At 43.1% G+C, this 13,112-nt stretch overlaps 1 protein-coding gene across 1 annotated transcript in view; it reads right to left on the reverse strand.

Annotated features, from left to right (window-relative positions):
* Positions 1 to 10,079, reverse strand: part of CDHR3 (cadherin-related family member 3) — a 39,693-nt gene extending 29,614 nt beyond the window's left edge. The window contains exons 1-3 of the mRNA XM_010161284.1: positions 10,034 to 10,079; positions 4,963 to 5,165; positions 1,108 to 1,276 (exon numbers count right to left, since the gene is read on the reverse strand). Coding sequence (XP_010159586.1) covers positions 1,108 to 1,276; positions 4,963 to 5,165; positions 10,034 to 10,079 — 418 coding nt within the window. The remainder of the gene's footprint in view (positions 1 to 1,107; positions 1,277 to 4,962; positions 5,166 to 10,033) is intronic.
* Between the last annotated feature and the right edge of the window lie 3,033 nt (positions 10,080 to 13,112).

The following is a 13,112-nucleotide window of genomic DNA, read 5'->3' on the forward strand; positions in this document are numbered from 1 at the left end:
CCATGAATGGATTACAGTCAAACAGAAAAAAACCTGAATACTGACTTACTGACTGCTGCTCCGTACAGTGCTGTTAGAATATCAAGGCTTCAAAGAGGCTCTCAGTACTTCATGAAAGAGTAAGAGCATATTTTCACCCAATACCAGAACTGTTCTGTTTGTGTGTGAACACATAACACACATCACTGTGTTGCCTCATGGTACAATTTTTTTCCAGGTCCCTCTCATTAGAAAATGAACAAGATAAGATTACTCAGAGAGTAAGACAATTATTTCCTATCCTTTTTATTGATGGTTTTGTCCCTTATATTAGGTACTGCATGGCATCCAACGCCTGCACTGACAGCAGCCAAGGTCTGGACACTCCAGCCTCATTCCTAAGCTTACTGCAATCTCCTCCCTGTAGCATCTTTGCCCGTGGTGTGAAAGTAAACCTGGCTAACACCATCTGCCCCATGCAGGAGACAGTACTCTTTGCCTCTTTCCAACTGCACCCCCATACATCACAATCTCTGAGATCTCACTCTTCAAACTGACGTTCCACTTAATATCTCATCTGCAGGTGCAAATGCAATATGCAAGCATAAAACATTGGCAGAGCAATGTGTTTATAATTTTTGATCAGAAATTCTTGCACATACACAATATACATTTATCTAAATTTACCTTGCTTCTCCAAATCAGTCCAGTTTTCAACAAACTACTTAAACATGTACCCATACTCAATGGTTATATTACCACCAAACTTCAAGCTTCTAATACATACCTCTAGGTAGGTATTCATCTCATTAAAAAACCAAAACATAGACATTTAATGCTATAAAAAAATCTTCTTCTTTCTTTTAATTCTTCAGGTGCTTCAAAATGGTTAAATCATTTTTGGTCAAAGCTTCAAGAAACTAAAAGGACATCTCCAGAGATGAAGCATACCAAATATTTGTGTAAAATAAAGCTTTGATAAAAGCAGTGTCCTGTTCCTCCCTTGTTTTCCTAAAAAAAAATGCTTAGACCACTTTAGCTACAGGTACTGTATGCAGCTATAGTTTTTATTTAATCTGATGTCATCTTTTCGAGTATTGTTCTTTACAAATACCACCACTATCTTACTTTGAATTGCCATATTTCCTCGAAATACAGGACGTTCATTTTTATCTATTACATGGACAGTCAGCATGTTAAGGTCAGTTCTCCCAGCTGTATCTTCAACAAAAATCTGTAAATCAAAGCTCCTTGGCATGGTTTCATAATCTAGGACAGGGTTTCCAGTGGTAACAACCTGAAAAGAAATAATTATTATTAGGACATGATGCAAGAGGTAAGTTACAGTCTATACGAGTGAATACGAGCAAAGAGACACTTTCCATCAGTGAGCAGTGAGTATTACAGATCAGCTTCTACTTGCTGGCACATTTCTTGTCAGCGGCAGGAATGTGAAAAAAACAGATTGGAAAGACAAAAATGTTGTGGCATGTTGGAGCAACTGAAGAACCTGTTGTGTGAGGAACCCCCTGGACACTGGTTCAGCTTCACTATTTCTGTGAGTTGGGACAACAAGGGGGAAGACCTTTCACTTGCAATAAGGAGTGGGAGAGCCGGAGACTGTATAGTCTAGCAGGTACCAGCCCCTTCCTTGTATAAGCTCTGTCTGGGAGAAGACTTGCTGGAAGCCAAAGAAAGGCAGGAGGGCTGGATGAGCACACTGTATGAGAGAGAGACCAGAATTGTTTGGTGAAAATGTTGAACTAATTCAGAAATAACGCAAACGTTTGCTTTGTTTGTTGTTTTTCTATTTAAAGGCTTCCAGCTCTGCACATCACCTCTTAACACAAAAGATGTACAAGCACAAGACTGACATTCCATGAAAAAACATTAAATAAATTAATTTTGGATTTAGGATGAGTCCAGAAGAACAGCAGGAGAAAACTGTGTACTGTGTACTGGATAGTATCCTCCTCTCCTGTATTGTGCAAATAGAAGTTTTCCATAAAAGTGATGCTAAGCTAGAAAAAAACATCCTACAAAGGGATGGTTTTTGTAACACCAATGGGAAGGTTGCTCTCCAAAATGAATGTTTGCTGGAAATCTAAATACAGTAAATAGTTGGAATAAATTCAGAATGAGAAACTGTCCAGTTCAAAGCAGAAATTATGTTGTCTGAGGACCCCTCTAGTTCCCTGCCAAATATCTTCATTGGTGTTGTAACTACAGGAGACTGCCTAAATACACATCTTCTACCCTCCTTTATAGACACCTTGCAGGGGAAGATGTGAATCTAGACGGTCTCTTTCTAGGCTGCTTTTGAGGATGTCTTGCCACTGGCATAAGCTGTGAGCCACAAGTTACCTCTCCTCCTGACAGGAGCAACGCTTACTGATAAAGGCAGCACTGCACTCCCTTGAAGCAGCTACAGAATTCATGGAAGGGGGTTTTGAATCACCCCGTAACTGTCTACCCCTCATTCCACCTGAGAATCTCACTGCTTCCTGCTCCACGTTCACCCCCAGGATGCAGAGGGAGCATCACTAACAGCATCAAGGCAGCTTTGGGCAGCAGTACCTTTTAATGCATTCAGCACATCTTCTGCCCATGGGACTCTTCAAATAAGAGTAAAGCGAGCAGGGCTCAGCTCTCAGCAACTGACTTTCTCAGAAATCCCAAAACATATCAACAAACGTGATGCTACCTAAGCTTGCTGAAACAGGAGTAAATGGACTTCAGAAATACAAAAGAGCCTGTGTTCTTAGCTAATCTGCAAACCCCATAGTTCATACATTAAATACTGCCTTTTTCTATACCTTAGCAAAGATTTAATGGCAGTAGGTAGAGCTATCTCATTTTGGATCACATTACTTTTGCAAAATATTGTACCAATCTGCTACAACATAGCATCAATCATTAAAAGTAGCAATGCTTATCAAATAAATGAACTAAAGACACCCATGAACATTTTACCTTTGCCTTATGAGTTGTGTATGTTTACTCAGCTGCTAGTTTCCAGAATTCCTATGTAGCTTTCTCTATTATTTTCTCTGATATTCACTATCCCAAACTCTTTGTCTTAGTCCCTTCAGTGAGTTATGAAGCCGGGAAACCAGCAACAGTTCCAGCAAGACATACCAAGTCCTCAGAGCCCATTCTGGTAATGGGGCTGTGGTAGAAACAGATATAAGCTGGCCGTTCGGAAGAAGCAGTCTCCAGCCTATATCTTTCTTGGCCATTCATTTTTATCCTTGTGTCACTCTCTGCACTGTGCTAGGAAAACAATTTCTCCATCATGCCTGCCACGAAAACAAATCAAGGAAGAGACTTTTTATCTACATGCATACAAGGAGTCCCACATTATGAATCCTCTGGCAATAAAGCCAGCTTCAGGGAAATACCCATGTCCATCTGTCTCTTAAATCCCTCGGCTGAGCCAGTTTGTGCAGCTTCACAGGTGAAAGAGGGCTTTTCTGAGAGATTTTTTGACCATATCACTGATCTGTCTGGGGAGCAGTTAAAGAACCAGCAGAGCTGGCACAACTGAGCTTTGTATTCTGCTGGGAGGCAGGAGCACAGGAACAGCAGCAGCTGTCCAGACAGTTCGAATCAATCAGCCACAACCACCTGGGGTCACAACCTTACTTTACCCAAAATTTCTCCCAGAAACATCAGCAAACAGATCAGAATCAGAAATCAGAAAAGAGCCCTTGTGTCAATTCTGTGAAAACCTGAACTTCTTTTGAAACACCTAGCAAAATGTATTCAAATTAACTTTTTAAGTCTCTACTTAGTGTCTATCCGTACCATTTAAAGACAATCTTCAGTGTCACTGTTCAGGCTCAGATGCACAAGTGAGTTACAACAGGATGACAAGTTATCATGCATCTGAACACTCATTGCCAGTGACAAATGTGAGCTAATACTTGCTAATTTATCCAGCAATGAAAATTAGCCTGAAGTAATAGAAATTGCTTTGCATTTGCCATAGGACAAGACCACGCAATAGACAGAAATAGATCACAGATGTGTGAAAGTGTGATAACTTACCTCAAGATAACTTCCTCGTGTGTCACAGCCTTCGTTCAGAATCAAATATCACAGAATCATAGAATGGTTTGGGTTGGAAGGGCCCTTAAAGACCATCCAATTCCAACCCCCCTGCCATGGTCAGGGACCCCTTCCACTAGACCAGGTTGCTCAAAGCCTCATCCAGCCTGGCCTTGAACACTTCCAGGGATGGGGCATCCGCAGCTTCTCTGGGCAACCTGTTCCAGTTCCTCACCACCCTCTCCAGGAAGAACTTCTTCCTGATATCTGATCTAAACCTCCCCACTTTCAATTTAAATGCATTACCCCTTGTCCTGTCACTACAGACCCTTGTAAAAAGTCCCCTCCAGCTTCCTTGTAGCCCCTTCAGGTACTGGAAGGCTGCAATAAGGTCTCCCTGGAGCCTTCTCTTCTCCAGGCTGAACAAGCCGAATTCTCTCAGCCTTTCATCACAGGAGAATGGACCAAATATGACTTTGATCTAACTCAGCTTACTTTATTTTGGAAGTGAGTCAAATTAATCTTAATTCTAAGTGAGTGGCCAAACAGAAGCTGCATGTGGTTCAAACAAGCCCCTTTAAATTCACAATGATTTCATATAAATTAAGTTGAAAAACTATAGACAAATCCTCAAAACAGAAGCAGGCCCTATATGCCCTTCACCTCTTATTTTCCAAAAATCATTTTTTTTCTATCACAGAATAAATAGAATTATTGTGATAAGTCATTTTTGCCTAGTTGCAATTAATAATTATAATGACTATTGCTACTCATTTGTCATATCTATTGCAGCATGTCCAAATACTACCACAGTTTGCATTTGCAATTCTTTTCTGATTAAAAGATGAGTCACTGTGCGCTGTCAGTGCTCAGTAATCCAGGAAACATCAGCCTACATGACTGAACATTGCCAAAGCTAAACGTAAAACTCACCCTGTATTCGAGATCTCCTATTGCTTCAATAGCAAAAGCCTCTGTAAGTGGATTTGAATTTACTATGGTAGGAAGTATTGCAACACCTTCAGAAGGCAATGGAGATGCTGTTACATTAAAGGTATAAACTGAAACACCAGCTGCTGCATTTTCTTCAACAGTGCTTGTTGCAGGTAAGCCTTTAAGCAACCGGGTTCTTCTTCCTGCAAGATGAAAATGAATGTAAAATTACTTCTGGGAATCTTAGGCTGGCAGGAGCACACAGCTTGTGCTGAGAGCTGCCATTAATGAGCACAAAATGGCCTGATTCTCTTTTTGCTTATGAATGGTGGCATTGCAGAGTAGTAAATCCAGTGCTAATGGCAAAAAAAAAAAAAAAAAAAAAAAAAAATTCTGTAATTCAGTAATACTGTTGTCATCTAGAGTGGGTGATGCTGAAGTCCTGTTGTTACTGCACCATTTGCCTTCATATATGCCTTTATATAGAAGCAAAGAAACTGAACACGTTTCAATTATTATTTTTCACCCCCTGTGCTAATTGCTGCCTTGTGCACTAATCACATCAAAAAGCACCTTGAATCCCACAGACCTGGATGTTAAAGAAGCAATTTTTTTTTTGCTGAATTACGCCGTTTGCAGTGCCCTTTTCCCTCTTTCTAGCATAGCTATGTGCATGCCTGGCCCATTGGCAGTGTGAGCTAGCAACCGCTTTGGGATGTTGTGCTGTGCAGTCTCCTGCTTTGAGGCTGGAAGAGCACTCTTCATTCCTTAGGGGAGATGTAGGCCCCCCAAACGCACCCCGAAGCAGCACAGTGTGCTGTGGTGTCTCATGGCCTCCTATGAGCTCCTTGCTGCTCAAGCAGGCCTCCGGACTCGCCAAAACAAAACCTGTGCTTGCTCTGCTGTTTAGCTTGAGGGTTTTGTTATTTTAACAAAGGCCTGCAGTGCTTTGTTTCATAAAGAGTGTCTAGAAAACATAAATCAAGACATCCCTAACCAGACTGTGTATCTCACTGTGGCGTGGCTGAATGTTGCTGGGAGGAGGTTTCCCCGGCTTGTCCAAAACACTTGCTAAGAAAGCTGGCTGTGTTCGAGTAAAACTTCCTACACACCGCGTGCCAAGACGGAGGCAGATCCTGCTCACTCAAGGGCCTGGCCAGGCGGTTCTTACACCAGCAATTACTGTAGCAAAAGCTCCTTTAAGTCTTTATTTTCGCTGGGCAGCTGCAAAGCAAAACGCTGCCACAGGAACTAGTCTGAGGCCATTAGGGCTGCAGCATGTTTCCGCTTGGATGCTCAGACTCAGCCTGGAGCTTGGGAATGTAATGCCAAAGGGCAATCTGCTGCTTTGCGACACCTCTGCAGTGTGGCACAGAACCACCTCCCTTTGTCCCTTCTCATGTGTTCGTGAAAGACAAGCCCACATCAGCTCCCACATAGTCACTCTATTTGCCATTCCTCCAACAGCAGCAGGGTCTTCAGTCTGGAGAGGGAGGTCAGCTCCAAGGCTTTCCAACGACATTAGAAGAAGCCTTGGTGACTTTTGCCCAACTATCCAAGATCTCGTTTCCCTGCATCCCTAGCAAAATTTTGGAGAATTTTAGAGATAGACCACATACGGCCTTTGCGTGATAAGACATTGCTCCTATTACTGTCTCTCAAGTAACTGTTCCTCATAGATTCAGAGAAGACTTAGGATCCCAGTGCCTTTGATACATGAGAAGGAAAACTAATAGCAGTAGATGAGTTCACAGGACAATGCATGGAGTCCCACCGTCCCCCTTCTTCCTGCATCCCACCCCAGGAGGCACTTGTCCTTGCAGGGTTTCCTGAAGCACCTCTTTTAGCAGCATGACTCTATCAGGCACCTCAAGTTCTTCCTCTTGCAGCCTGCAAGCCTCACTGCATTGTGGGGAGGAGAAGGGGGAAGCATGGGTGGTGTTTTTCAGGGAACCAGCTGCACTAGACTGTGGTGGGAGAGTTTGCCTCTGGGAAAGTCTCTTCTGAGCCCATGGCCTCAGGCACCAGTAAGACACAGCTGAGGCACTTCCCGGGAGCCCTTCTGCAATTGCATGGAGGTTCCCATGATCCCACATTCGAGATGCAGGAGGACCATGGATCACTGGGATTACTCTGGCATTTATGGGAAAAAAGGCTTTGGCAATGCTCTGTAGGAGGGTGAGGTACAGGCTGGGATGTGGGAGACTGAGGTGGGAACCAGCTGTAAGGGTTCATCTAAACAGGTCACACTGACACCCTGCTAGGACTGAGTCCAGCTGAGCCATTACTGAATTGTGGCAGTGGAAGCAGGACCCAGTGAAGGACTGAGTTTTTATCAATATTCTTAAAGATTCTGGAAAACATCAGCAGCAGAAATTGTCCATGAAAATGAGACTGAGCTCAGAGGGGCTTACAGGGAAACATGCCCCTAAGTGGAGCTGTATTTTGAATATAATCTCCTGTAGACAGTACCTGATGAATTCAATTCTCTCTGCAACCCGCAGTTCATTAAAGGAAACCATTCATAAAATCAATGAAATAATTTATAACATTTAGAAATGCAGAAAGAGTTCCTATTTTTATATTCTCTCTAAAGATTTCATTGGCTGTTTATTCAGGATTTGTCTTTCTAAATCATAAGGTTTTAATTCTCGTCCTTTCTTTTTAACGGAAATGTTCAGTACTGCATCTAAAGGGCTTCTTCTTCCAAATTATTTTACAAAAGCCCTCCCCCCATATTCACAAGTCCTTGCTTACCCCCTTACTTTGGAGAACAAAACATGCCTGAAGCAACTTAATACATTATTTATCAGAATTACCAACCCCAAACATTGACAAATGCTGAGTCCAAGGCAAAGCAATCATGAGATTTCTTCACAGAGAGGGTGGTGAGGCACTGGAACAGGGTGCCCAGAGAAGCTGTGGATGCCCCATCCCTGGAAGTGTTCAAGGCCAGGCTGGATGAGGCTTTGAGCAACCTGGTCTAGTGGAAGGTGTCCCTGCCCATGGCAGGGGGGGTGGAACTAGATGATCTTTAAGGTCCCTTCCAATCCAAACCAGTCTGTGATTCTGTGACTAACTTTGGGAAGTATATGTACATTTCAGTCTTATTTGCGTGTGGTTTGTTAGTCTTCACAGTGTGCTTGAGTCATGCCTTCAAGCTTTTCTCTCTCCATAACCATGCAGATTAGAAAAATCACTTTTCCTTCCTTCAAGGAAAGTTGACATCCAAACGTAGTGTCCTGACCACAGTTTTGGGTACATAAGGAAAACCACCAAATACTAACAGGTTCCTGAGGACTGGCATAACTCTTTCAATTCCTTGAGAACAGAGTGACCCTTCCCGAGCAGATAGCTTGCTACTAGCAAAAATAAGTGCTCCATGAGACACAGAGACTGCAGTTTGAAGATCCACTTTAAATTGCTAATGTGCCCATATTCGTATTGGCAATTCTCCCATGTTTTTACACTGGGCAAAGATACCAATATTACCCTACTAATATTCTCGCAAATGTTTTTCTCTTTGGTCCTGTTTGGTTACTTGTTTTATTTAAACAAATAGAAATAGAAGGAAATAGAATAGACTATTCAAGTTGGAAGGGACCCACAACGAGCATCTAGTTCAACTGCCTGACAAATTCAGGGCTGACCAAAGCTTCATGTATGGTGTTAAGGGCATTGTCCAAATGCCTCTTAAACACTGACGGGCCTGGGGCATTGACTGCCCCTCTAGGAAGCCTGTTCCAGTGTCTGACCACCCTCTCAGTAAAGAAATGCTTTCTTATGTCAAGTCTAAACCTCCCCTGGCACAACTTGAACCATTCCCATATGTCCTATCCTTGGATACCAGGGAGAAGAGCTCAACACCTCCCTCTTCACTTCCTCTCCTCAGGAAGCTGTAGAGAGCAATGAGGTCACCCCTCAGCCTCCTTGTCTCCAGACTGGACAAGCCCAGAGTCCTCAGCCGCTCCTCAGAGGACACTCCTTCCAGCCCTTCCACCAGCTTTGTTGCCATCCTCTGGGCACATTCAAAGACCTTCACATCCTTCTTAAACTGTGGCGCCCGAACTGCACACAGCACGCCAGGTGAGGCTGCACCAGTGCTGAATACAGCATGATAATCACCTCTTTTGACCGGCTGCTCATGCTGTGTTTGACGCACCCCAGGATGGGGTTTGCCCTCTCGGCTGCCAGGGCACTGCTGACTCATGTTGAGCCTGCTGCCGACCAGCACCCCTGATACCTTTCTGCAGGGCTGCCCTCCCACCATTTCTCTCCCAATTAATTCTTGTGTCTGATATTACTCCATCCTATCTGCAGAAAGCAGCATTTGGACTTGTTAAATTTCATCCCGTTAATCATTGCCCAACGCTCCAATCTATGTAGATCCCTCTGCAAGGCCTCCTGTCCCTCAGGGGAGTCAACAGCACCTCCCAGTTTGGGATCATCTGCAAACTTGCTAAAGGTACATTCAACTCCTGCATCCAGATCATTGGCAAATATATTGAACAGAACTGGCCCTAGAATCGAACCCTGAGGCACACCGCTGGTGAGCAGTCACCAGCCAGATGTAGCCCCATTCACTACAACCCTTTGAGCTCTGCCCTTCAGCCAGTTCTTCACCCACCACACCACGAACCTGCTCATCCCACAGTGGGACAGCAGAAGGATGCTGTGAGGGACAGTATCAAAAGCCTTAATAAAATCCAGAAAAATTACATTCACCACTTTCCCTTCATCCACCAGGCAGAAAGGAGAATACTGAAGCATTAATATGAAATACTGTTTCTTGGAGAACTGACCTCCTTTCCCACTTCAACAGTGTCACACTGAGCAGTGGCTACTGCACACTGAAGTGCCTCCTCCAGCCAAGTTTCTTAGCAAGGAGTCATTCTCTTCTTCATTACATTGCTGTAACCACAGAGCTCAATCTATTTCAGTAGGAAAATAATTGTTACTTGATTTTTCCATCTGTGTCTGATCCCTAAACATGTATTATAAAGCTCCCGAGAAAAAGTATAACAGCCAACAGCGTTCTAATTTTAGCAACGTAATGAAATCATGTTCTTACCAGATACTACTCCCAGCAAAATGAGGAGAATGAGCATGCTCTTCATCATCTTTATGGCCCTGTCCTTCATGTTCCCAGGATGCAAACTGAAGGAAGAACACAGTATGTTTTCCCTAGTTTACATCAGCTCCACCTAAATTCTTCCTCTTTGTCATGTTGCGGAGTGAGAAATGAAACAAAGGACCCGTGTCTCTAAGGGAGTTTCTAAACACCGACAGCTTGTTTGCTTGTCAGAGAACGGCTCCTTACTCACACTCCATCCACAGACCTGGGCCACACTTGAGAAAACAATCATTAATAGTCCTTTTGCCACAATCATCCGATATACTGAAACATTATGAAAAGAATCTAGTATGTTCTAAATCTGGAAATAACATGCTGCTTTCATCGCTCTGGCAAATGAGGTGCTCTCTTCACATACTGGGATCAATACCCATGTTTTCTTAAACCAAGAACTGAAAATTTTCTCATTTCTCTGGGTATCAGAGAATTACTCAGACCACACACACTGCATACCTGGAAGTGATTGCAGCATAGGTACATGATGAAGTTAGCCTTGCTGTAGCTGTCTCAGGAACAGCATGGACCACTATGCAAAGTGCACTGGCTCCCTTAGATCAGGTATTTAGCCAGCTAGCCCACAATACACCCATCCACCTTTGTCTGTTTTTTTTTTTGTTTGTTTGTTTTTTTATCTAATGGCAATCCTACTGGTTTTTTATGAAGCATAGTGTAAAGGTGACACTAGTACTGGAACTGGATACAATATACGTGCATCAGCATCCACTCAGAATAATTTAGGTTGGAAAGGACCTCTGGAGGTCATCTTGTCAGACACCCTGCTCAAGACAGGCTTAGTTAGATCAGGTTGCTCAGGGATTCATCTAGTTCATCCTTGAACTCCTTGAACCTCCACACAAACTTAACAGCTCTGCTAAGAAGTAGAATTTAGAGATTCAGGTTTAACACAGCTCTGGGGAGAACACACTGATTTGTGAGCTAAGCTAGCATCTTTAGATGGTCCAGCATGACACTCTGTGGCTGTCCCAGTGAAAGCTGACAGTAAGTCAGAAAACTCTGTGCTGTGCTCCTGTGTTACGTGTACTAAGAGCATGTTAATTGAACATGCTGAACATGAACAGCTAGTTTAACGCTGGGGCGGGCATTGCCTATGCTTGCTGCATGTGGACCTTAAACTTCTGTACAGATGTGGCCTGGAGGATTCTGCTGATATAAAGAAAATGGAAAAGATGCATCAGTAAAACTAGTGATTGGAACTGAGCCATACCTATGTATCTGATACTGGTTTGGGGAATCATAAGAAACATTCATTTGATGGTTGATCTGCATCTATTTTAAAGTGGTTCTAGGGCCTTGCCAAGTCCAGATGCAGCCTGGGTTTAAAGTAAATGTGGCCACACCATATCATCTGTGAGCACACACTTCATCAGCCTGTAGTACTGAGCAAGCTAATCTTCCATTGCCCCAGCAAATGTGTACCTAGACTTTACGTTCATAAAAAAATATACGTAAAACCTCACCCTCAAATGACCTAGCTATGCTGATCTTAATGTAAATGTATTTATATTGGCAAAACGTCTAGCCTGTCCCTTTACCTACCAGATCATTGCTCATCCCTTCATATGCATTGCCTGGGTCCATAAAGAAGCTTTTGATCCGACTGGACATCTCACAAAGATGAGGTCTGTGTGCAATGAACCAGGCTTGTACAATAAGTTTGTGATCTTTTACTAATTATCAGGACATTGTAAAACTGCTGCTAGCTTTATTCCCTCCTTTTAGTTGCCTATCCCATTATACTGCTGTTTCTTTTAATCTTGAAATAACTATAGAAACATCTGGGCTAAGTTTTAAAGTAGCCAGTCTTTCAGTCAGTTTAAATTTGTTTAGTATCTAGCTTGAGTGACAGGACTGTTTCCACCTTATGCTCTGAATAGCCAAGCCTTCCTCAGAACTCAAATGTCACAATTTTTGTCCTTTATTTTCTTTCTCTTACTTCTTAAGCTGGGTTCTGGGGCGTTGGGTTTTGGTGTGGGTTTTTCTTTTTCCTATAAATACATTTTTCAACTTAATTGTTTTGTCCTTCCTTCATCTGAGAACCTACACAGATCTACTTTCAGTAAGAGTTCAGTGTCCGTACTCATAAACCAGACTTTCCTCTGCACATCTTGTGATAGTGACACCACAGAGATATGGGAGACATGGATGGAAAAGGCATCTGGAATACAGATGCATGTGAAATGCCAGCCTGTCCCCAACTTCACCTAGAGTGCAACAGGTAATTTTTTCAGGCACCATGTGAATACACATGGAATAGTTACTTTCTGTTTTCCCTCTAACTATGTCTCCATGGCTTTCAAGTATTCCCTGATAAGCCTCACGGTTCAAGCATGTTGTGAAAAGAGACCATAGAGGTAACCAAGGAGACAGGAGGAGGGCCAAGCGTAGCACACAGTGAGGGAGGAGAGTGCAGGAAGGACCCCTCACACAGGCAGAGTCAGTATGAGCGGAAAGTGCTCTGGCTCCTTCTTTCCTCAGTCACTGCCAGCATCTCTATCTCCCTTAGATCCCTCTTACATTCCTCTGCTAAGTGGATTTCTCTGGTTCTCTGATTCATCCTGCCGGGTTGTGAGGAATAAGGTGAAAAAGTAGCCAGAGTTAAAAGGCAGCCCTGAACAGGCTGAAAATCAAGTAGAAATAAGTAGTTGCATATCATCAAATATAGAGCTGGTTAGGAACAGATGAGTTAGGGAAGGTGAGCAGGAAGTTCCCTGGTGTGGCTGACAACAGTAGCTCTGCTGCTGCAGGAATGTATGGAATGAGATTCCTGGGAATATAAAAAACTAGATGAAAAGAGGTCAAGGCAGCATAAGCAAGAATGCAACCAGGGAGTTTGCAAGCAAAACAGAGGGAAAAACATTAATTGGAGCAAATGAAAAGGTCAAGGAACAAACTGGGGTTTTAATTGTTCCTTAGTTTTCAAGATGATCTGAAACGTGGGCATTTTAGAGCAGTGCAGAAAAAACGCACATCTGAAAAAATATCTTCTGGATTATCA

The sequence above is a fragment of the Eurypyga helias genome, unplaced genomic scaffold (assembly GCF_000690775.1).
Source record: "Eurypyga helias isolate BGI_N326 unplaced genomic scaffold, ASM69077v1 scaffold29320, whole genome shotgun sequence".
Lineage (NCBI taxonomy): Eukaryota > Metazoa > Chordata > Aves > Eurypygiformes > Eurypygidae > Eurypyga > Eurypyga helias.